The sequence below is a fragment of the Pezoporus occidentalis genome, unplaced genomic scaffold, assembly GCF_034315485.1.
Source record: "Pezoporus occidentalis ecotype Australia unplaced genomic scaffold, CSIRO_AGI_Poc_V1 ctg237, whole genome shotgun sequence".
Lineage (NCBI taxonomy): Eukaryota > Metazoa > Chordata > Aves > Psittaciformes > Psittacidae > Pezoporus > Pezoporus occidentalis.
This window is the reverse complement of record NW_026914255.1, coordinates 199,348-225,432: the sequence shown is the minus strand read 5'-3', so window position 1 is coordinate 225,432 and position 26,085 is coordinate 199,348. Positions and strand designations below refer to the sequence as shown.

At 40.1% G+C, this 26,085-nt stretch overlaps 1 protein-coding gene across 4 annotated transcripts in view; it reads left to right on the top strand.

The window, feature by feature from the left end:
• The window catches only part of ZNF804A (zinc finger protein 804A), a 214,521-nt gene that overhangs the window by 177,282 nt on the left and 11,154 nt on the right, over positions 1-26,085 (top strand). For 3 of the 4 annotated variants that reach the window (XM_062621986.1, XM_062621984.1, XM_062621985.1), the window contains one exon: positions 4,424-4,567. The exons of the other annotated variant lie outside the window; for it this stretch is intronic. In XM_062621986.1, the coding sequence (XP_062477970.1) occupies positions 4,424-4,567 (144 nt within the window). The remainder of the gene's footprint in view (positions 1-4,423; positions 4,568-26,085) is intronic. 4 annotated transcript variants of the gene reach the window in all.

The following is a 26,085-nucleotide window of genomic DNA, read 5'->3' as shown; positions in this document are numbered from 1 at the left end:
ATACCAGAAATTAAGGAACCTATTGTAAATTATGTCCACAGGTATCAGTTAATTGACTGTAGAGAAGGGTGCTCTTAAGTGATGGCTAATTCTTTCCCGGTTTGTTTGGTTTGGGGTTTATAATGTTTTTTTTCTTTCTTTTTTGGTAACAGCATATTTTTAGACAAATCCTTTTCTGTAAGTACAGTCAGTATGAAGTTTTTGACAATGTTCAGAATATATTTTTGAGGGGGGTCAGGTGGGGTTTTGGTGGGTGGTATTTTTTTTTTTGTTTGGGTTTTTGGGGGGTTATTGGAACAGAAAAAAAAAATGCTTTAAATGCTTTTTGTGAAACAAGGTTTCACTGGAACATCTGTCAGGTCTAAAGGGATCTAATCTGGAGGATCAGACCACAACAGTCTAATCCTCTCTGGGATAAATTATCCGGAAGAAGTGATTTATTTCTGTAACACATTTTACTTTGCAATGACTGCAGGCCTGACCCTTTTAAGTCTACAGTAAATGCAAAATAGCTTACTTCTCACATTTTTTGTCAAGTAAGAATATTCACACTGGCAATCAACATGGAGTAGATAATGTATTCTAATCTCATATTCCTACTTGTTTTTTTCTAGCTGACCTTTCTGCAGACAGTAGAAGTATGAGCATAAAGTGCACTCCATTAAAATATCCACTAGACTGAGGCATACAGACAACCCTCTCCAGTCATCTGTGCCAAGGGTTTAATGTTTCTGTTTCCTTCTTTCTTTTTCTCTCATATACTGGGAGGAGAAAGTCCAGTCTAGTCAGTGACAGGTACCCCCTCTGCAGGTGAAGCCATCTCTTGTTCCAGTTTATCAGATGTTTGCACCGGCATTTTCCCAGGCTTAAAGCTTTGGAGGATGGAGAAGATGGATTTAGAGAAATAAAGCCAACTGATAGATGTGATCACTTATTAGCGATCTTTCATATAAGTTATGGAGATTAGCTGTGGACTTTCAGATAATAAGCCTTTCAGGAAAAAGTAATGAAACTAAGTGACACTCAGTTCCGAGTTTCATTACCAAGCTGAATGGTAATTCAAAGTTCTTTTAAAACTTCCAGGATGGTTTGCAAATCTTTATGAAATTGAGACTAAGCTTGATCATACTTAACCAGTTTAAGTGATTTTTTTCACTCGTACTTTACTCCAGGAATATTCATCTCCAGTAAGTTTCTGCAGTTTCATCTGCAGTCCATTGCCCAGTACTATCAAGGTCCAGGGACTGTAATTTTTTACTGTCAGTTTTTGCACAGTTATCCCTCATCAAAATTGATAAATCCTCCTTTTCCAAGGTGGTCCTCCCTGCAAAATTGATAGAAATAGCCTAGCAGGCAGGAAAGCAGCAGCCTGTGTTCTCCCATTTCCATTCACTGTTCATCCTTGAAATCAGTTTTTCCTCCTCTTCTGATGCCAACCAGCAACAGGACTTTATCTTCAATCCCAGGTCAGCCCAGAAGATGGCTGCAGGGAATCTCCTGAAGACCCTCCTTTAAGGGTATTATTAAAGTTTTTTTTTTAATGCATACATGTGCTATGCAGTAAGCTGAAGTTCTAGAACAGAGTAACAAAGACGGTGGGAGAAGTGATTCAGTATCTTTTCCCACAAGATAAAAATTAGAATTGTTCCAGCTCATCTGGTGGTCTTAGCGGCTAACATGAAGAAACTGTTTGGTTTTGCATGATTGGTTGAAGTGCAGTACAATGCAAAATTTTGTGAAAAATACACACTTCTGCTACTATTTCTTTAGAAATTTTTGCTGTGCATACATTCTTGTCCAAGATCGATACTACACTGCCACAATTAAATGCTATTAAATGCTACACTGCCACAAGTAAATGCTATTGCTATTGCCCTTGCTTAGATCCCAAAGCCAAAACCTTATCCATAAGGTTTGTTAGTGGCCTTTGTGCCACTAAGGAAATATAAAGTTTCTGAAGTCAGGTGAAGTTTAGTAGTTGGAAAAAAACATCTCCTGCCATCAAAATATTATGCAGCAGCAAGAGATACATGGGGTAAAGGAGTTCTATAAAAATGTTGATTTTGCTTTATTGTGATTTTAAACAATTCCTATGTTAAGACTTAGTACAAAAAGGAATAAGGTACAAAATAGAGAATATTAACATATTATTGCATGGCACCATAGAATATCGTGTTATCACATCTTCTTTGGGAGGCTGTGAAAAGAACAAGCAGAGGTGATCAGTGGCCTTGATATAAGGAATGCCTGAATGAACCAGAACTATATCATTCAGACAGAGATACCAAAGAGACAGTGTGATAGGGGGTGTATGTAATTATGAATGAGTCAGTTAAAGGGAATAAAAAGTGGGTGTTAATGACCTTTTCCAGTATGCAGCAACTGAAACTAGCAGAACACAGCTGCAAAGCAAGTCAAGTCACTTCTCTTAGGTCTACAGAATAAAATCTTATGCAGGTTTGAAAGGTTCATCTGGTCCAATACAACCATTCATATGTTCCTAAGCTCAAATACTTTTGGTTCTTGTTATTTAAAAGTCCTGGTTTTCCCCTTGCCCATGCATGATCAAACTACATTATTTATTATATTTCATCCACCTTATTTGTGTCTAATTTAGATTATATGATGACTTGCCTCTGAAACTGTGATGTAATAATGTAACGTAAAAATGAACCTACTCCTAAAAGCCCTATAGCTGAAGGATTTTAGTGGTAGAAATCCCAAGATAATGATAAGATTTTATTACTTTGCAGTAAAGTTGTTCTTGGGGTTTCACTGTCTCTGCTCCATTAGAATGCATTGGCATGTCAAATATGTTTGTGTTCAGGTTAGGTTCTGCTATATAATAAGTATATTGCTTCCAAAATGGTGCTTTATGTCAAGAGGAACACCAGTGAAGTTAAGTAACTTTATTCAAGGCATTATGCTACATTAGTAAGTCTTGCAAAGTTTTGCTTGAGGATTAACCAGTAACATGGTGTGAGATGTTTTATATAAAGAAAAAATAATATTCACTCGTCTTAGAATACATCACATTTGCTCTTGTCCTTCACAGAGGTCATATATAATATTTCAGAGTTCTGGTAATCAACCAAAATCCAGATTTTTGTGTGTTTTAAAAAAAATCCATGTGGCATCGCTTTGTAGACTATAAAAATTACTTTTAAAGTGTTTAAAGGGTGTATATCTCCTTAGGGTCTCTCTGTGCTATTTTAAATGAATGCTTTGTGGATATAATTCTAATTGATATATTGATATATTGAATTGATATAATTCTAATTGATGAATATAATTCTAATTGATACCTCTTTTTCTTTTAACAGACATCATTGTTCTGCAAACATTCTAAGCTGATAAACTTGAATTTTCCATGTTAAACTCCCTAGAATATATTGGAAGTGTACTAGTCCTAAGCTCTGAAAACTTCTAGCAAATAGGGACTTTTTTTCCCAAAATTATCTCAGTTTTGAGTGTTCTGATTATGAGATCATATTTTATCTTAATCTAACTGAACAAGGAAGAAGACAGAAACAAGGAGAATTTGGGGTCAGTTCCAAAGTGCTTGCAGCAATGAAATTTTGTGAAACAAGTCAAAGGGGTGTTATCTTCTCAAACAGTATTTCCTGCATTTCGGGTTTGAGGGTGTGATTCTGTCCCAGACAGACTCATCAAAAGCAGGGGTTGTTGCACTAAAGTTATACATGTTCAGTGTTTAACTGATATTAAACTAATTTGGGATGACAGACCATTTCCACAGTCTTTCAGAACAGGCCATGTTATCATCAGTGTATTTAGGTAATTAATATATATTACTTTTATGTAATTAGCTCAAAACGATAAGCAAGGTTGTGATGCTTTTGCTAATGTATGGTAAATGGAGTTGTATGTCCTTCTAATACTTGATGACAAAGTGATGAAGGTACTTATTATGTCTCAGCTTTGAAAGTGTTCCTCAGGTTTTCATGTCTCCACGGGTTCAAGAAGGACCCAGGATGGTTCCTTGAATTCTGTTTTCTTTTTAGTAAATGCACTTTCTTGTAAAAGCCTAGTAACTAATTTAATGCAGTTTGTATCTTCATGCTTATTCTGTTTGGATGTATTACCTAGCAGGTCTTGAATAGAAATTACCTCAAAAATAGCCTCAGCATGATAAATATTTGTATGCAGACAGAATCTGGGAAAATGCTTCTAGCCTCTAACAGAGCCTGTATGGGGAGATGGCAACTGTATAGCAAATTGGAGAGTGCAAATCTTCAGCCTCCCAGCAGATACAGTAAATATGTGCAGTGTAACACAGCAAATAGTGAAGGCTTTTAGTTACAGAGGTGTGTAAATATTGACAAATATGATTAACTTCAGAGCACAAAATCCATTTGCAGCATCAAAGGCAAAACTAAAATTCCTTTTTCCTACCCCCTTCCAGGATTATGCTGAAAAGAAAAACACGATAGCAAAAGCTCTGGAAGATCTTAAAGCCAACTTCTACTGTGAACTTTGTGACAAGCAGTACTATAAACACCAGGAGTTTGACAATCACATTAACTCTTATGATCATGCTCACAAACAGGTAAGAGGAATCTGCTCACTACTCCAACTTAGTTTCAGGTAGAATTATGAAGTAACATGACTTGGAAATTACAGTTGAGTTGTGCCCAGATTTCAGGCTCTGGGAAGCAAAACACACTGTTTTCTTAGGAACAAATCTCAATGTGAAGGTTTTACAGTCAAAAATTCTAAGATGGAAAGAAAGAGAAATGTAAACAGTTCAGTTGCAAAAAGGAAGAGGGCATGATGAAAATTACAATTATAAATGTGCAATTTCATTGTCATCAGTTTAATTTTGCATGTACATAAATACTGTGTTACACTTAAGAGATGACCTACTGGGAACGTTTGTTGCGACAGATGTGGATAGGGAATCTGACATACTCTGGTACTTTTTCTTTCAGTGCAGATACACTTCTGAAATGGTCTGTGATTTTACATAAATGCATTGCATTTAAAAAAACCTGTGGTATGAAAAGTTTCTACATCAGCTCACAGTAGGAAGTGTTAGCTTTAAAATGTTGGTATTTACAGTTTTAGTACCACTTTTCTCGCCACACAACCTCCAAGTTGTGTTTTCTGCTTTGGTAACATGAAAGCAGTGCTCCCATGTATAATATAGATAATTCAGGAGAAAAGACAATGCATCTTCACTCCAAGGTAGATACACATAATGATAATGTAAGGATACATGATAAGCGTACAGGAAATTTCTACTTAGTCCACTTAGCTGGTAATTATGCTGTGTCTTGAAATCTTGGTCTGGATTGATTGCTTTTCATTCTAATTGAATCTCCCCTTGTCCTGTAACTCTGCTCAGAGTGAACATAGGTGAGTTGCTCCATGTGTTTATATCTCTATTATCTAAGCAAATAATCTGCTTTTCTTCCCTTCAGCACTCTTCACTGAAACACTTCCATCTCTGTTACTGATAGTTTTATTTAGCCCAGAATTGACACTTGTCAGCATGAGTGTTACGTTTAGTTTTGAGAACTATGGAGATGGGGACCTTAGCAGCAATAGCAGTCTCTGAGAAGCTGGAGGGAAAGATACGTTAGATAAGAAATTAGCAGCTAGCTTCACTGCATCCTGTAGATATTTATTATGAAATGTAAGTATTTTTAGTTAAAATACAGCTGGAACTGATGCTTCAAGTGCTACGTTCACACAGCAGCACTTCATTGCTGGAAGGCAAGAAAAAAGTGATGGGCAGAGTCTTCCGCACTTGAATTCCCTTAGGATTGTAATTTATTATTTTTTAACTGCTCTGAAGCACTTTTAAATAATGAGAATCTGAACACTGCAGTGTTCATTCGTCTGCTCAATACTGATGAAAAATTGATTTTGAAACTGAGGTCAGGTGTGAGACTGAACAGGGACTTGTTTCCAGTGGTTCATATAATTATTCTAGTTTTCTGATGCCTTTAGACAGGAGATGGTGAGCACAGCACCAAGTCCTACCTCTCCATCTTCTGTGTAGGGGATAGTGTGTCTGTGTTTGCATGAGGCTTTGTGTTTAGTGAAAGAGCCGTCCTCTTCCTCGTTGTACCTCCACAACTCGAATCTCCTGGTAGGAAATCATGCAAAAGTTTCTAATTTTCCAGTAGAAAAAATGGAATGGATGCTTGTTTGGGTAAGCTAATAATTTTCAGTAATGTTACTGGCAAATGAAACTATTGATTCCTGAGATTGAAACGTGAAGTTTAACTCTCCTGGAGTGGATTTTTGGTTTGGGGTTTTTTATATGTGTGTGTTTGTTTCTACTGATATTATAAAGAAAAAGTATTCCTCTTCCCATATTTTGGTGAAAAGGGGCGTAGGTGCCATGTGCAGCCCTGTGTGTTCAGTCAGAATTGCTTAATTTTTCAGGGAACTTCATATCATGGGTTTTTTTTTGTTGTTTTTTTTTTTAGTAATCTGATTTTACTGAGTGAGCTAAAGCTATTTGCAGGTACTACTGTTGAATGCTCTTCCTACCTCAGTGGCAGAAGTTTTCCAGCAGTTCATGGAATCACAGACTGGTTTGTGTTGGAAGGGACCTTAAAGCTCATCCAGTTCCAACCCCCTGTCATGGGCAGGGACACCTCCCACTAGACCCAGTTGCTCAAAGCCTCCTTCAACCTGGCCTTGAAAACTGCCAGGGACAGGACAGCCACAGCTTCTGTGGGCAACCTGTGCCAGCACCTCACCACCCTCATACTGAAGAACTTCTTCCTAATGTCTAATTTAAATCTACCCTCTTCTAGCTTGAAGCCATTCCCCCTTTTCCTGTCACTACATGTTCTGGAAGCAGAGCATTGCAATAGGTTTTGTGCTTCCTTTCTTAACTTCTTTGAAATAGAAAAAAAGAAAACTAAAACACTTTAAACATTTTAACATCTTTGTTGCATTAGGCTATAGATCAACTAGACAGTTATCTGGAAGAAATCAGTCATTCTTTAACAGCATCAATCTCACGAAGTTAATTTAAGTGTTATTATTGCTGCAGGGTTCAACCCAATCAAGAGAATACCTTTCCTATAGTTTTCAGAAATTCCAAATGCAGTTCCATAGCTGTCCTGAAAGTAATCAAGTAGAATATAAATTGTCATTTACTTAGACTTAATTTAATGGATAATACGAAAAGCATTTTGTTAATCCATGTTTTTGAGCTGTCATTGATCATAGGGGAAAAATAAAAAAGGTATTTACAGTGAAGTTTTATATTTTCTTAAAATAAAGGAGAAAATAATATGTTGCTAGTAATATATTTAACTAACCTCTCAAGGTGAATAATTTTTTATGACATTAGCATCATTTAATTTGCTAAAAAGAATTAAGTGGTGCATATGAGCGGTTAGTACTCCCTGCCTGATGCTGCAAAAATCATCATACAGCTTCCTATTTGCTACCAAAAAAAAGTTTCAAGGCATTTTTTTTTTTCCTTAGAAGCGATGCTATAATTATATCTTATGCCCTACAGCTTGTGCATGCTGGTTTATATGTGAGAATTCATTCTTCACTGGAAAGAACTGTGCAACCTTTTCAGTACAAGCCCCAGTACAGCTCATGGTAATTATTGCAGTCTTTGCTGATCAGTGCAAAACCTGTCTTTCATTCGTTTCAGAAAAAACTTGTTCTTTTTTTTAGCGGTGGCTTTACCCTGTTGATGAAACAGCATTGCCATCTGCGTTGCCTGTTGTGAAGAGGTGCCATGAGACATACCTACTATATAGAAGTGGCAGTGGGTTTCCCTCCAGAGATTCTATTTTTCTTCCAGATAATTGGCTCTTCAAGCTGCATGCAGTAGGACCTTGGGACCTCTACAGAGGGTGAGCTTATGATATGTCTAAGGAGAGGTAGTATGCCTTGAGCAGAGGACAATGGTTTCTTAACACAGGCTAACACTACTCTAGAAACAGTAATTTTAACTGCAGCTCAGTAGCAGCTTGTACAGAAACATCTACAGGTTCCTAAAGCTCTCTAGGAACGTTCAGCAGTCTCAAATATGAACTCGTGGTTTTCTGAATTTTTCCACATTCAGCCAATGAAGACTTGGAACCATTTAGCTGCAGAGCCCCTTCTGTTTGTGGTTGGCTTCTGGGGTTTGAACTGTGGTGGTTATAGCTGGTCAGCTTTTGTTTGTATTTTGGATTCAGCTGAGCCTTTTCCTTCACCGCAAGGATGCCTTGCACTGTTATTCTGTTAATGCCTCCTAGCTCCTCACTGAGCTTTCACTTGTGCTTGTTTGTGGCAAGCATCCTTGTGACAAGCCTGAATTATTCTGTAAAGGACCTTTCAGTTCTTTCCAAAGTCCCCATGTTTGATAGAAATACAGTGCTTCAGCATGAAAGGATTACAAGTGTTGATGTCTTTTGGTTGAATGATTTCTTCTGTATTTTTTTTATGCCATTCGATCTGCAGAAGGTAGTATAAATACTGGCAGTCTAGTGATGGTGCCTCCCTCTTCCAGGCATCCTTGTTCCTTGAATTCTGTTCCAACATCATCTTGGATCTTTTCTTAAATTTGAACCTACAATTTCTAAATTTCTTAAATTAGAACCATGGTATACTGTAATATAAAAAATAAATAATATTGATTCGAGTTAATTCATGATTAGTGCTGCTGCTTTTAAATGCCAGACTTCTCTCATATGACTTACTGCTATTTTCTTGATACACAGTCTTGATATACCTAATGATACCAAGAGAGAACACAGAAAGTTAGCTCTGCACCTGTGCCCTACGTTCCCTTTTCCAGTACTGAAATTCAAGATCATTAAACAAATGTATTAGATTAAAACCTCCACCTTCTTTAATTCTGATTTCTATTAGTTTATTTTTAACCAACTTTTTTGTAAATTTTTGCAAAGCTGTTAAGTGCTTGCTTTCGCTGCCAGCTGTATGTTCACATCTGGTACTGGATCGCATTGCATGATTTATAACTAAAGAGAGATATATTTGCCTACAAATTGCTTTTAATTAGTGCTAGGGAAAAAACAAGAGACTCACAGCAATAGCATGGAAGAGAAGGGTGTGAAAGACTGATCTGAAATCAGACTCCACTGTCCACTGTTTCAAAGATTTGTATGAGAAGCTGAGATGGAATTCCACCAATCCATTGTCTCAGAGATGGGTGAGAGGAATTAAGACTCCAGTATCTGCTGCTTGGGAGGAGGGTGTGAGGAGCTGAACTGGGACTCCACCGTCCATTGCCTGGAGGATGCATGAGAAAATGCTGAGATAAGACTTTTTTATCTGTTACCTCGAGGACTGGTGTGAGGAATTTCTGCCCGATATCCCAGGAATTGCTGCAGACACATGCAGTTGAACAGTTGGTTGCAAGACCAGGGAAACTGGTTCACCAGGAATGTGTATTATGTGACATGAAGAACAGAGGTACTCCCCCCAGCTCATTATAAAAGGGGGAAAAGGTAGTCTTGAAGGGAGCCATTGCCATGAGGGTGACCCCAGGTGGACACCTCCATGAGGACACTCTCCACTGATGACTACTACGGACCCTCCATGAGACATTGCCCAGAGGGCATCTCCATCAGAGCACCTCCAGGGGTACCTTCAAGGGGACAGCTCCAGAAAGACCCCTCCACGAGGACAAACACCTCTAATATGAACTCTTGGGGGACAATTGCTCCGATAGCAGCTACGAACCCTGAAAGACTCCTACCACTGACAACAACACATCCCCGGGACACTGCTGGGTCTGTGGTGGTGACTGTCTCTCTCATTCTGCACTTCGAATCCTTGCTACAATAATTTTCCTTTCTTATAATAATTCTCTTTCTGTAATAAACCAACTAACCGATTACAGTACTTGACCTTGTTTGCGTCTTTATGTCACTCTTGAGATCATGAGCAAAACAGGGTCTGGCACTAGGGTTTTCTCCACTTGGACACTGACAAAGGGTTACAGCAGTACCAGAGGTTAGAGATCGTTATTACAGACTCCCTTAAGGATCAGGTTTTCTCAACTGTGTGCATCTTCCTCCCTTAAAGTGACTGCTCTCCCTCTCCTGGCTGAAAAAAAAGCCACTTGTCCCCCTGGTCAAATGGGGCTTTGGTGGAGGCACACTGGTTACAGTGAGCATTGCAAGAGCAGGACACTTGTTTAAGGACACTTGAGGTTATTCTAATCATAGAATAGAATCATAGAATAGTTTGGGTTGGAAACCTTAAGATCATCTAGTTCCAACTCCCCAGCCATGGGCAGGGACACCACACACTAAACTATGTCACCCAAGACTCCGTCCAAACTGGCCTTAAAAACTGCCAGGGATGGAGTATTCACAACTTCCTTGGACAACCTGTTTCAGTGCCTCACCACCCTCACAATAAGGATCTTCTTCCTTATATTCGACCTTATCAGTAGTCTTTGCATCATGGACAAAAGAGGTGGTATGAAACATTGCTGTCACTAGGTATAATAAAAAATGAGAGGCTACGTTGATTTGAAAATGAGCTCACAAATGGGACAAATGAGGAAAAAAACTAAGTGATTGAAGCATCATCCTCAGTTGTGTTCACTCTCTTTTGCTAAGCAAACATTGAACTAACATGAATGGTTTTCCTTCTGTTTCATGAGACAGAGGCTGCTACCACCTCTCCTGTCGCTTCTCAAGACTCATTTCTTGCTTAATGAATCTTTCTTGTTTTCCTTTGTTTGGATGTTAGTACAACACATGCTGCTGATGTGGGTTGCTTTATTTTCTTCCCTAATTTCTGCCCATAGTTACAAGATCTGCATTTCTAAGAAATACCCCAATTAGTATGTTTTCCTAGCATCAGTCTAGTATGTAAGGGTGGTTAAAAGTTACATATTGTATAATGATACATATGTTAAAAGTACTATCCAAGATAAATTACTATAGTCTACCTCTTAGGGTTATATGCTCCTCACCTGTCTCACATGTGCTTTGCCTACGGAGGCTATATCCTCTTCATTAAGCACTTGGTGTTTGCACAGTTAGAAGCTCTACTTGGAGTTACTCCTTAGTGACACTGCCAACATCTTTAAATGGCCAAACCCAATATAACTGAGTTCAGCTCGGATCTCAGGGAGAAAAGAAGGCTTCTGAGGGGAAGACAAAATCAGCAGGGGATTAACATCTAAAAAAACCCCACTCTACAGGGAGTACTTGCAAGGAGATTTTGGTGTTCAGATGCTTAGAAGTAGGTCAGGCCTGAAACAGATGTCCATCCACCCCATGCCAGGATTCCTGCAAGGCATATATGCTATAACCAAGGCTATTTTGGGATCCTTTTTCTTTCTTTCTTAAATAAAAAAAAAGCCCAACAGAGTGAGAAGGAGAGGCTGTCCAAGCAAAGCTGTCTTAACAGATGAGCAATAAGATTTGCAATGGTGAGAGCTGGGCAGCCTTAAGACGGTGAGCCTTATGACAATGAGTTGGGGGGTATTTTACTTAAATAATGGTAGGTAAAATCTTAAATGAAAGGGATTAGAATTCCTTATCACAGGAGTTGGAGTAAAATCAGCTCTTCCACTCCATCTGGGAAGCTGCTCACCAAGGACTGGAGCAGCAACTTTCTTGGGAGGATCATCCTTGACCATTGTTTTCCTCTTCAATTCACACACCCATTCCTCCAGAGCTGAGGTAGGTTTTCCATCCCACTTTCTCATGTCTTCTCTGTGATCCTGCAGATAAAACCGTAGGGTGGCCTGTGGCATCTACCTCCTGTATCTTCTCTCTTGGATAACAGGGCGCCTTCTGTTCATGGCTGAGACAGGGGTTGGTACAAGTGGAGCTGGATAGATAGGATAGATCATCTCTCAATTGTTTGAACTCCTGGGTCAGGAGTTTTTCCATAGCTGAAATGGTGGAAGGGGTGAGATTGTCTTTGAATTCCCAGAGCTGACAATTCATCCACTGTTGGTGGTGCTACCTTGCTGCAGGTCATTGATGCCAATGAGTGGGCAGATGATGATGATGCTCTCCATGTGAGTTTCTGCCCCATGGTTTCTATACCTTCAACTTCACCTGGGTCTATGGATCCATTCCCAGCATCCAACCTACAACAGATGATCTCTAGAATGGCTGATTCCCTCAGTGACTGAATGCCTTTCTCTATCACTGTCCATTTGCCTGAGCGACACATAACATCATCCTTGTAGGGAAACCTTTCCTTCACAGCTGCCAGGAGCCACCTCCAAAGGCTGAGGGTTCATTGCTCTTTTGCAGTCTCTTTGTCAATGCCTCCTTCCCTAGCAAGTGATCCCAGCTGCTTAGCTTCCCTACTGTCTAACTCGTGACAGTCAGCCCTATTTTCCCAGCATCAAAGCAACCATGCGACGATGTGCTCCCCTGGAAGACAGCTGAAATCTTTTTGCATATTCTGCAGCTTGGTCGAGGTCCGGGATCGTGAAGTTACCTCTTTGTCTTCCTCTGATTCCTGTAGTAATAATTCTCATCCAGATGGTATCCCCTCTAGTACATTCATTGAGACTTCATCTTTCTTCACTGCACAGATTGCTCTTTGTGGCTGTTGTTTGCTTTTCCCTTTGCTTATAGGGGCAACTGATACTGGCATGGATTGGTCCTTTGGTTTATCTGCAGTGTCTGTCACTGGGTTTGGAGTGGCTGCCAGTGTCTGTTGCCAGTGTTGGTGTGACTGGGGGTTGAGTAGCTGTGTTGCCTGTTGCTTTGCCATCAGATCCATGGACATCTTTTTCTTGCTCCTTACAGAACAGGGCTCTGTAGGTGCAGGCCAAGCCCCAGCACCCTGCAGTGAGTTGTCCCTCTGTGGTATTGCCGGGACGACCACACACCTCGTCTAAGTGTTCTGATTTTTCTGGATTCCTCATTTGTTCAGGAGGGAAATTCCAAAGCACTGGAGTCGCCCACTGGCTTAAGTGCTTGCCCATATGCTCCCAGCCACCCTGCCGCTCATGACTGTCCTGCCTTGGGGATGATCTCCTGGTAGTATTCTTAGATAGTTGTTTAACCATAGACAGCACCCAAGCCATACCCTGCTTAACTTCTGAGATTGGACAAGATCGAGTGTTCTCAGGGTGGTCACGCCATAGGCAAAACATAGAGAGGGTATTGAAAGAATATTCAAGATCTTTAACTTTTCCAGAATTGACTCCTACTATAACTGACCTGGTGGGGGAGCGGTAGGAGGGAATATCTCCTCCATAGGTTGAAACCCTGAGGGAAGGAAAATGATGTGTAATTGTTAAAAATTCCCATTACATGCCTCCCGTAGTATAGAGGTGATGACCACTCTGAGAATACATACCAGCTCAGTTCCATGATCAAGGAATCTACTGTATTACAAGTCATTACCATGAAGTACAGCAAAACAAGAACCTTAGCCTAGGCCCCAAAGCCGATAAACATTAAAACAGCACATACTGACTGCAAGCAAGGTATGACATGCTGAAACTCTGAGATCAAGCACAACAACTCCGAGAGCAAATAAATCAACATTATAATGAGTGACTATTAATCCAAAATAATGCATGCTTATGACAAATACAATTAGGCACACTCCGGTCAGATCTGTCATTATCTCACCCTTTCGTGCCTCACATTGGGTGCCAAAAAGAACTGTCGTGGTTTAAGCCCAGCCAGTAACTCAGAACCACACATCTGCTCACTCACTCCACCCTCGTCTTCCCCCCTGGCTCCCGGAGGGATGGGGAGGAAAAATGAAAGAATGTAAATCACGCAGGTTGAGATAAGAACAGTCCAGTAACTAAGGTATAATACAAAACTACTACTGCTACCACCAATAATAATAATGATACGGGAAATAACAAGGGGAGAGAATACAGTTGCTGACCACCCACCGACCAATATCCAGCCTGACCCGAGCAGCAATCTGGGCCTTCTGGGTAACTCCCCCCAGTTTCTATATTGGGCATGATGTGCTGTGGTATGGAATACCCCTTCGGCTACTTTGGGTCAGGTGTCCTGTCTCTGTTTCCTCCCGGCTTCCTATACCCCTCCTCACTGGCTGAGCATGAGACTGAAAAGTCCTTTATCAGAGTAAGCATTACTTAGCAGCAGCTCAAAGCATCAGTGTGTTATCAGCACTGTTCTCAGGCTGACGTTGGAAACACAGCCCTGCACCAGCTACTAAGAAGGAGAAAAATGACTGCTACAGCTGAACCCAGGACACAGCTAGTTTTCACAAATAATTCTGCAGGCAGCAGATTTTCTTTTCAAGCACCGTTTGGGTGTCTTGCTTTGGCTCTGCATACATGCCTGGCTGTGGACAAAGCGAATCTAGAATAGGTAACAACTCATCGCACTGCTTCAATTAACAGGAAGATCAATGAGGCTAAATGAATGTACTTGTTATTAAGCAATAGTGAAGAGGAAAGTTTGTGTATTAAAAAGTGCTGGGTTTGGAAACTTTTTCTTCTCTCAGCATAAGAAAAGTGTAAAATTCCAGGTTTATGTTCCCATTTAATTTAGCTTCAGTGGTTAGTCATTGTACGATGGAGATTCACCATGACAAAGGGATTTCTGTGCCTTCTTATATGGGCGTGCATGGAGAGGACTGACATCTTTGCAAATCCCTCAAGTTGCCATCTGAATTGGAGATATTTGATCTGTCATTTATTGTTAGGTAGGCAGATGAGAATAACAGGGTTCAAGTAGTCTGCGTATTGAATCATAGAATCACTGGTTTGGGTTGGAAAAGACCTTAAACCTCATCCAGTTCCAACCCCCTGCCATGGGCAGGAATGCCTTCCACTAGACCAGGTTGCTCAAAGCCCTGTCCAAGGCAAAGCAAACCCAGTTTTTGTTCTGTATATTTATTCATTTTAGTGGAAGGAAAGAAAAGCAGAAGCCCATTTCCAAGCTCTGTTAGCTGTTGGAGTGAGCCTCACACAGGCAAGTTAATGGCTCTGCATGCTATGCAAGGTCTGGATTTAATGGGGAGTCGGAGTGAGGAAAACAAGGGCAGGCAGTGAGGTCAGGGAGGCAGCGATACCTGCCTGCCCCTGCGGTCAGTGAGAGGAGAGCTCCACTTCCTGCGAGAAGCAGCTGCCAGTATGCAGGAGGCTGCTGGGCTCTCTGCCGTGGCAGATGCCCTGATTAGGGGCTCATAATAAGAATCTAAAATACTGGTCACTTCTTGGGGCACAGAGGATTTCTGCCAAGTAAACAGCCTAGAAGTCTGCTAAGGGACATTTTCTTGTGCATTTGTAACTGCTGTCATTGACAATAAAATTGCTTGAAATATAGAATAATGTTAGTGTGTTGTTACTGTGACAGAAGCTGTAAGAGGTTGTGACCTTTAGTACACTTTCATAGGTGCTTTACAGAGGAGCTGATGCTTACATTTGTTAACTTGTAATTGTCAGAATAAATCCTGCTTTTTCCCCTCCCAGTAGATTGAAGCCTAGTGTACGTTAATTGTGCTGGCTTTTCTGGCCTAACACCTTGACAGCTTTTGTTATTTTTTAAAAGTTATTCCGTTACGAAAACTATACCTCTACTGGCTATTTGTTATTCTCCCATAATGCTCTTGCCACTCCTCTCTTCTGTGGTTTTGAACTCTGACATAAAGTTGACTCTTAGTGTTGGCCCCTGACAGGAGCAGTCTCCAATGACTAGTGGTGGGTCAGTGCTCCCTGGTTCAGAGAGAACACACAAAAGCAAATCTATTTCAGACTGCAGTGAATGCCTGGGGCTCCTGCTTTGCTAAGGCTCAGGTGTTTGCTCTTCATTAAGGAAATCAGGTTATACAGTAAACTGATTTATTAGCTATACCACGGTGCTCTCATTACACTTCACACTGTGGAGGACTAGAGCATCTAGTAATTTCTAAAAGAAAACCAGTAATTAACATTTGTGTGCTACAGCACATGATGGTACTACAACAGGTGGCACTTTTTTCTTTGAGTTGAGATTGGAGCAATATAATTATGTTGCAGGAGTTGCTGCCTTTGAGATACAAAACTTGATCAGAATGGAAAACACTGTATAATTTGTAACCAACTTATTAAAACCAAGTAGCTATGACTTTAATTCCATCTTCAATGATCTTTTAGCAAGTTTTTTCTTTTAATACAAATAGCTCTAATTTGGGCAGTGGGATCAAGAAACAGCTTCAGGTTTTTGCTAGCAGCTTGCCCAGGGACCTGATTCTTCAAAATTTAGGAAGTTCTTACCAAGTCCGGGTGCAGGTTTTGGAGCACAAACTGGGCTCTTGTGCTGCCTTTGCAGAATGGTAAGATGGTAAATAGTCCTAAAAAAAGTCCCATGTTTGTCACTCCATCTGAAGAAATGTTTTGAATGATGAAACTGTGAACCATTCTCCTGCTTTAAGTTAGTGCTGGTCTGTGACTTTGCTAATAATGTCTGTGCCTCTGTAATAAGACAACATTAATCTCTGTGCCTCTGAAATAAAACAACATGAAGTGGGTCATGCAGATTGCAACTGTTTCTAAATGTACTCAAATCAGAAATCAGATCAGGTATTGTTACTGTGCAATGTTTTTCATGGCAGCTGCTTTACACTGACTGCATTTTACAGGAAAGGATTGAAGGACAGGCTGTTCTCTTTAGCAACTGGAGCTATACAGTTATTCTGAGTCAGAGCTAGAGATGGTGTATGGGTCTCCTGATTGATTGTCTTTATTTGAAGTCTGTTTGGTCATCCTTTCCATCAATTACAAATGTGCTCACCACCCAGTGTACCATTATTCATTTGCTGCTGTAGCCTAGTTTTGTGGCACACTGGTAAGGATGGTAGTCTTTCAGCGTGTGTACTGCATAATAGAAATAATGTCATATGAATTGTGCTTTTTCGTGTAACTAGAGAACATTTTAATATGTGTATATTTGGTAGAGGTAAGAGTACAAGTTCTGTTCACAAACTGTCTAAGCTTTGGAACTTGAGTAATTTTCTAAAGCTTTCTGAGTATTTCTGTGACTATGTAGTTGCATCCTACGCAAGTAAGCAAGAAACAGTTTTGGGGGCTGGCAATTTGATGAATGGATTCAAGCTTTCATAAACAATGAGTCACTTTGATGCCATTAAGAGAGAGAATTCCAACAATATATCCAAGATGTGTGCAGGGGGAAAAAAAGTGCTGCTTGTGTAAGGTGTTCTTCTAACCTTTCCTAAGCATCATCTGTGGCAATTTTGCAAAAAAAATAAAAAAAATAAAAAAAAAAAAAAAGAATAGGAGAGGGTATGGCAAGGAAAAACGAGTTTCTTACAGCTTTTTTTCCTACCCCAGCCCAGAGGCACTAAAGACCAACAAAGACACCCATTTCATCTGAATAGTATAAATATTGTGCAGAAATAGTATAAATATTGTGTAGAGAATCGAGTCTGTAAATAGTTATTAATTACAGAGTGCTTTAGCAATGCTTGTGTAGTGCTTGAGGATGGTAAAGAGGTTTGTTTGCAGGGCTGGGAGTTCTCAGAATAAAATTATTTTTCCTGGGCTTTGTGAGAAGAGTGGGCAAGAGTTTCATAGGTCTCATTGGTAGTTCTTAGTTGCAGAGTCCTTTTGTTTGTTTCTTTGAATTTGCTATAGGAAAAGACAGTAAGGGACCTTTTTTTGCTAACTTCCCTAAACACACAGTTGCATTGACCTTGAGATGATAAAGCTTCTGCTCTTCTTTTCCATTTTCTGTGGCAATGTTTTATCCATGAGGAGTATAGACCTTTTAAATCTACCTTCTGCTGAGATACATGGCAGGTCCACCTAATTAATTGCCCCTGCTATTTATGTGTCAGATAGATAGCCTTTTATGGGCTTCTGTTTCTTATTTTTATCAAAGCTTGAGGCCTGTTCTCCAGTACTGAGACCCCATCTGGAATACTGTGTCCAGTTCTGGGCCCCTCAGTTCAAGAAGGACAGGGAGCTGCTGGAGAGAGTCCAGCGCAGGGCAACTAAGATGATTAAGGGAGTGGAGCATCTCCTTTATGAGGAAAGACTGAGGGAGCTGGGTCTCTATAGTTTGGAGAAGAGGAGACTGAGGGGTGACCTTATTAGTGTCTATAAATATATAAAGGGGGAGTGTCACGAGGATGGAGCCAGGCTCTACTCAGTGGCAAACAATGATAGGACAAGGGGTAATGGGTGCAAACTGGAACACAAGAGGTTCCACTTAAACTTGAGAAGGAACTTCTTCTCAGTGAGGGTGACGGAACACTGGAACAGGCTGCCCAGGGAGGTTGTGGAGTCTCCTTCCCTGGAGACATTCAAAGCCCGCCTGGACACATTCCTGTGTAACATTATCTAGGTGTTCCTGCTGCGGCAGGGGGATTGGACTAGATGATCTTTTGAGGTCCCTTCCAATCTCTAGCATACTGTGATACTGTGATACTGTGATATAGTGGTTCACGTTTCAGAGTTCAGTGCTATAGGTGCACAGTGCTCTGTGCTGTCTTCCTTGTGGGATGCTCACCAGTTAATCAGAACCTGTGTTGTGAGAATGGATGTATTTCTATCCTGAATGTTGTTATCGGAAAGGAAAGGTAAAAAAGGATGTTGTCAGTTTTCCTGGAGAACTTCTTTCTGTGTCTAAGAGTGTAGACTGAGATTTGGGTACATTTCCATTCAGTAATGAGTTTTATGTTATTAGTTAATTACTGTTTTTTATTAATTTCCTAGTGATTCTTAATCAAGGGCAAATTATCTCCTGAAAGGTTCATATCTAACTGAGGCAATGGAATGCTGCTGTGAATTGCTTCTGGGTTATATTAAAACAGAAAGCTGGACCTGCTTGACCAATCTGCAGCTCTGCCATACTGTGTTCAGCCAGTTCTCGAGGCTGGGCTCTCTGACCAAACACCTTCTGCAGGTATGTGGGGAAAGAAACACACCCAACATGCAATGCCAAGGATTTGTTGTTAGCTCAGCTTAAATCCTAACAGCCTACTGAAATAATTATTGGGCCAATTATAATGATACCAGCACTTACAATGCAAATTATCTGATTTTACTAGCTCATTCCTGGTAATGATACTGATGTATGCAAGCTCTGATCCTTGTCTGGTCATATGGTCCTCCTGGAGAAGGGAGGTTTTGTTGTAAGTTGTCAGCACTGAGTTCTTCAAGTAGGGGAGTATGAAGTTGATACCGATGGTTTTCCCCTCCTTTTTGACAGGAAGAAGGTGAAGTTAATGTTGATGGTTTCTTTCTTCTCACTCTGAAGTCCATTTTTATGCATTTACTAGCACAAATATTTGCTTATTTGATTTTTCTTTCATATTTCACAATATTGTAGTTAAATTTGGTATATGTAGTATGTTTTTTACATATCTTGGATATGGATATGGATATGTCACATTTCTTTTTACCCCTAAACTCACTTTTATCTGTATTTTAAAGTTGTATTCCTTTAGCAAGCAGTAATTGAACACCAGTGTGTTGTTTAAGGTCCTTTTCAGCCCTAACTATTCTATGATTCTATGTTAAAAGTTATAGCTCTGGGACCCTGTTGTCATTCCATTCTTTGCAACTTTTAGGCCTCTGCTCTGATCTTTTGCTTGTCCTTTTGGGGGTCTCTGTTACAGTCCTGATATCCCTCAGCAGCCTCCAATCTGTGGTTTACTGATAACTTCAGTAATACTTTATCAGTGTAATGTAGTGACACATACATCCTTGCTCTAGAGTTACTAATATTTCAGTCTGTAAAAGCAGTGATGCAGTAGAAGATACACATAAACACAGATACATGCTGTCATAAAAGCTTGCTGCCAACATCTGCTATTCCTGGTAATGTCAGTGGTATGTTACCAGAATTACAACACACGTCATCTGCATAGTTGAAAATGAAAATGTGTCAAATTACAGTATATTAATTAATTTTGCCTTGCGAGATGCAGTCTTCATATTTAATAAGTTTTTTCTGTAATCTTGTTTTTTTTTCAGAGGTGTCTGTGTGACTAGTATTAAAGGTCGACTTAAGGATAACATAGGTTTTGTCTGTGCCAGTTAGCTGAGGCTGTGAGATATGTATCAAAATTTGCAAAGGCTCATTCTTGTCTCAATTTCCATTGGTCAGATCTATATATTTTTTGAAGCAGCTTGTCATGGTCCTGGGATAATCTCTGGCAAGGCCCAGATCCTGCTGGTGAGAAGCAATTTGTGAGCAGAGGCTTTGAACAGCTCAGTGATCCAATATAAAACTTATATAAGAAAGGGACTGTGATTTAACTCTGACATAAAGAATTAAAATAAAGATCTTGCTTTGTGGGAATTCATGTATCTTCTTCAGCCTATCACAGTTATTAGTGTATCCTTCAAGGATTATGAAAAATAACCTTTAGAGGATATTCTGTAAATACTAATTCCTAATTTTCAGCCATTGTGCACATTTTAGAGACTGGAAAGATTTAGGATTTGGTAGGTTCATATCAGTCTCTGTGTCAGTCTTTCCTAAGATGTCAGTGACCAAAGAACCTGAAACTGGAAAGCAGACTAAAAGTTTCTGCTTGCATTTTTTAATGTGCTTGTAGAAAGGTTTTTTTGTCCACCTTTGTTAACAAAGAAGAAAGAATCAGAATAACAGCATGATGTTACAGAGAACTTCAGTGCTGGAGACCCAGTGAACTGTCTTGACCAGGTGAAAAACTGGTAGGTAAGAGCAGACACCAATAGGTGTTGGCGGGCACTGGAACGAAGAGCTGTTGGATAAGGTCTCAAAGATGAAGTCTCAAAGAGCTCAGAGCTGCCAAATGTGTTATTCATGTAGAAAACAGCTAAAATGGTCTCCAAAATGAGCAAGGGACAACTTTATTCTCTGGCCAGTTACAATTTCCCATGCATAAAGCACTCAACATTTAGCCCTCAGAGAATGGTGCCCACTGGAAAATGTCAAGAGAAAGTTCCTCCCTGAATCAGTATTTTGGTTGCAGCAGAACTGTCAAACATGAAAGTACTGTGTCTGCTCAGCAAGATTATTCTGCATGCTTAAACTGCACTGCTGGACTAAAAGGAAGGTAGGGATAATGCTGTGGGACCAGGGAATGGCACATGATGTCTAAAGCAATTCCTACTGGGTTCCAGTCCCTCTGAAGCAGCAAAGAGGAGCTGTGGCCTCAGGACAGCCCCACATTTGAGACCTCCTGTGTCTTTCCTGAGGTGTGGATTTGAGCCCTTTTCCCTACAGAATTGCCCTTTCCTCTGATAGCAGCAGGAATAACCATCTCTGGACAGGATTTAAGATGTTGCTTATGTTTTTTTGTATTAGAATCCTAAATGGTGCAGGAGTGGGTATGAAGGTAAAGTGATCCTTAAAGAAGGTACAGGTACCGATCTTGTCTTTAATCTTTCTGATTGAAGAAGCTTCCTTAAATGCTGCTGAAAATTTCCATGGTGAATTTTAAACCTCTGCTGTCCCTAAGCTCAGTGGGAGTTACTCCACTGACTTCCAGAGAAGCAGAATTAGGCCTGAATTCACTAAAATAAATACCTTTAAATTAGCAACTAGCATATGTATCCACTTTGTGGATGAACAAGTGTGTGTCAGGTTTATGTTCTTTTCATTATCTGGCAAAATTAATTTGAGAGGAAAGATGCTAATTCTGTATTTCTATGCTGTTTTCTTTGGTCTTGTCCTTAATACTTACGGAGTATTCAGATGATTTTTGCTGAAGCTAACAAGAAATATCCTACAGCTTGCAATAAGACGAAGCTGTTATACATGTGGTTAGTAGCTATTGCAGTGAAATACCATGCAACACTCATAAATTCTGTAGGCTTAAAACAATGTTTTTGCACAAGTGACCATTTAGTGAACTTCAGAAAACATAGTTATTTAAAACAAAAGCAACAAACATCTTAATTTATGCTCCACAACCTGTTTGTCAAAGTCCTGGAACCTTGTTCAGTGATAAGCCATAATGCTATCTGAATCCTACAGTGGGGGATATGGGATAGGAGTTGATGTGTATGCACTAAAATGATGTCATATGAAACATGGAGCTCACTATGCTGAAAGGGCATTAATCACCACATAATAAATGTCCAGCTGGAGACTAGTAATGAGTGGTGTCCCTCAGGGATTGGTGTTGGGACCTGTCTTGTTCAACATCTTTGTTGGTGACATGGACAGTGGGATTGAGTGCTGAGGGCACCAAGCTGTGTGGTTCGGTTGATATGCTGGAGGGAAGGAATGCCATCCAGAGAGACCTTGACATGCTTGTGAGACAGGCTGATGCCAGACTTATGAAGTTTAACCATGCCAAGTGCAAGGTCCTACACCTGGGTTGGAGCAATCCCAGCACAGTTACAGGTTGGGCAGAGATTCAGAGCAGCCCTGCAGAGAAGGGCTTGGGGCTGTTGGTCGATAAGAAAATGAACATGAGCCAGCAGTGCTGATCCTGGGCTGCATTAAAAGGAGCATGACCAGCAGGTAGAAGGAAGTGATCCTGCCCCTCTACTCTGCTCTCGTGAGACCTCACTTGGAGTGTTGTGTGCAGTTCTGGTGTCCTCAGCATAAAAAAGAACATGGAACTGTTGGAACAAGTCCAGAGGAGGGTCACGAGGATGATCAGGGGACTGGAGCACCTCCTGCATGAAGACAGGCTGAGGAAGTTGGGGCTGTTCAGCCTGGAGAAGAGAAGGCTGCGTGGAGACCTCCTAGCAGCCTTCCAGTATCTGAAGGGGGCATACAAGGATACTGGGGAGGGACTCTTCATTAGGGACTGTAGTGATAGGACAAGGGGTAACTGGTTAAAATTTAAACAGGGGAAGTTTAGATTGGATATAAGGAGGAAGTTTCTTTACTGTAAGGGTGGTGAGGCACTGGAATGGGTTGCCCAGGGAAGCTGTGAATGTTCCATCCCTGGCAGTGTTCAAGGCCAGGTTGGACAGAGCCTTGGGTGGCATGGTTTAGTGTGAGGTGTCCCTGTCCATGGCAAGGGCGTTGGAACTAAATGGTCTTAAGGTCCTTTCCAACCCTAACTATTCTATGATTCAATGCGTTTGTTTCTGGCAGATAATTTCTGAAACAAAAGTGTTAAGAAGAAAGCTAAGAAAGATTTATTTTCATTTCTATTGCTCCAGCGCATATCTTTTGCAGTCATTTAATCAAGAGTAATTAGTAAGATCTTCATCAAACATAACTAGCTTTCATGTATATTACAGGTGCAAGTGTTCAAAATATTTAATGTTCTGATTTTCCTTATGATTTTGAAAACTGTAAAATTTTCATTTGGTTTTGGTTTTCATTTTAAGGTCAAGAGTTTGTTTGGGTTTTTTTTGCCATGAATTTGCATAGGAAACTCAAACTGAACTCATGACGCTTTTCAAGACGCTACATATACAAGTATGGAATAGTCTCAAAAACTAATTATATTTCATTATAAAATCGTTCCAGGTTTTGTATCACAAAAATAGAAAGTACCACAGTGAATGTTCAGCTGTATAAATTAATACATGCTTTAATATATGTTTTTAGAATCTGAATGTAAAAGCTGGTTCAACAGTTCTTCTTTGCAGGCTACAGAACAAACCAAACTACCACATACTGCCAAAGTATGCACATGACAAATTATAGTTGTTTGTGAACATTTGCATTGCATCAATTAATTTCATGTTAATAAAAATCTTCCAAATCATGAAGAATCTCAGCTTCTTATCACCCACCTCCCTTCAGGCTCATGATGGGCAGTTAGAACAATCCCAGTCTTCCCTTCCTCTTGATTGATTCCCATTTTCTCCCAGGTCTGGGGTGGTGCTCATGACAGTGCTCATGACAGTGCTGGAAAGCAGTGCAGTTTCACTTCCATCCAGCAATATTGTGGGCTCCAAGGACTTGCTATTTTTAAATCCTATGTATCTCTGTGTGTTAGATCTCTTCTAATATTAAAAGACCATCAGGAGAGTATGACTGCAATTCATGGTAGAAATAGGAGAGGAAAAGAGTTATTTACAACCTATATGTTCCCTAACATCTGGAGGGCTTAATATCTGGTCATACAAAATGCTGCAAATTTGTTAAGCTTTCAGTTTTTCAGAAAAGGTTTAAATTTTGCAGCTCAAAGTAAGATGCATGCAGATATAGGCAGAGGCAGTTAGAAGCAGTTTATAACTTGAAACAAACTGAAAGTCATTCATAAGCCAGCAAGAGATTGATGTTATTTATTAAAGGTGTCTTAAAGACAAATTGAATGGCCAATGAAGTCCATACTGATAAAGTGAGGAGATAACTCACTGCAGAAGAGAAGTTGTAAAAATGGTGGTTGGAAGGATTCGCTGGCTTTCCTCTCACCAACATGAGATCATCAAGTAAGATGGGGCTTTCTTCAGCCACATCATAAAATCACAGGCTGGTTTGACTTGGAAGGAACCTTTTAAAGCTCATCCAGTCCCAACATCCTGCCACGGCCAGGGACACCTCCCACTAGAGCAGGTTGCTCCAAGCCCTGTCCAACCTGGCCTTGAACACTGCCAGGGGTGGGGCAGCCACAGCTTCTCTGGGCACCCTGTGCCAGCACCACACCACCCTCACAGGAATAGTATGTACCACAGCCCTCTTAGTAACTGCTTGCAGTGCCGCAGCACCAAGGCAGGAAGTTTTCCCTGACACTAGCAAGAAGTGAGTCCATCTGCTGTGCAACTCACTGTCGAGCAGTTGTAGGCTGTTGTTAAATTCCTCCTGTTCGTCTTCTATTGCAGCAACATATTTCAGCAATTAATTCCATGCTGGCAGCGTGGAAAAAAATAATGATTGTCTATTAATTTCTTGCTTGGCCTACTTATTTGAGTAGTTGATTTACCAATTTCATTGAGAAATCTTGACATTTCTCCTTTCTGTAGAAATAGCTTGCCTTGTTTAATGCTGGGGAAGGCCTGTGGCACTAACAGGGTAAGTTTTCCCTGTATTGTAGTATTTATTCCTCGAGCTTTAATTTTTTTCTGTAATCTTTACAAAGGGTGAGTGATTTGGGTTTTTTTTAAATAATATCAAAGATATCATTCTGAAAAGTATGTAGAATTGCAGACCAGAGCCCAAGTGAAGAGATGCTACTGTGTATGAAGGGTACTTCAGTTGCAAACCAGCAAAATATATATGCCCACACAAGCCACCAAAGGCAGAAGGAAATGATGTGTATTTTACATCTTAGTAAGCAACCTTTTCTGCTTTAAATGACATGTTTCCACATTTGAGTGTTTACAGATGTCACAGAAGCTCTGATCTATTCAGTTATTATTTATACTTGATAAGGCTCAATCCTGTTTAGAAAACAATACTAAATCTGGTTTAGTGTGACAAGTGTTTATCTAATGAGTATGTTGTTGTTGTTTGTCTACCATAATTCACATAAAGAAGCAATAAACCATCTCAGTTAACAGGGAGTATATTGACAACAGTCATATAGTATTCAGAGAAAGGGGAATATGCACAACTTCTAGAATAATCACCAACAGCCAAGAAATACTCACGTTTAATCACTATATTAAGCAATAATCAGATTTTTAGAAAAGAAAAAAACAAACTGAATACAAGCTGAAAAAACCTCTATTAACAATTAAAAACGTATTTTATGTCATATACAGATTCAGAGGGAAGAAATGGTTAAAAAGTTAAATAAACCAAATGCCGCTCTTGTGCAACCTCCATAACAGTGCTGAACTACCAACCCATGGTCCCCATGTTTAAGTAATCAGCTTTTTGATTTTGAAGGGCTGAATATCCCATGTCTTCATGGTCTCACACTACTGCTACTGTCACTGGCAGGCACAGTGGAGCAAAAGCAGAGTCCTTGTGCCAGTTAATTTGTATTTTCTGTGTGTGGTATAGACACAGCAGTGTGTCAGTTTTCTCACTGTAATGTACACCTATAGCTGTGACTCTGCTCTATCTGATAACGTTAAATTATACTTTTCAAGGTACAAAGTCATATGAGTCTGGAGTGGGTTTTTTGTTATTCCCCCCCCCCCCCCCATTTTATCACCTGGTATCAACAGTGTTCAGGTACATTGTGTTTCACTATTCAGCCTCTATGTGCTTGTGATGTCCTGGGTATATTTATTAATGTAAATTATTACTAATGTAAATACAAAAATTCAGCAGAGAATTAGGAAAACTCTTCATG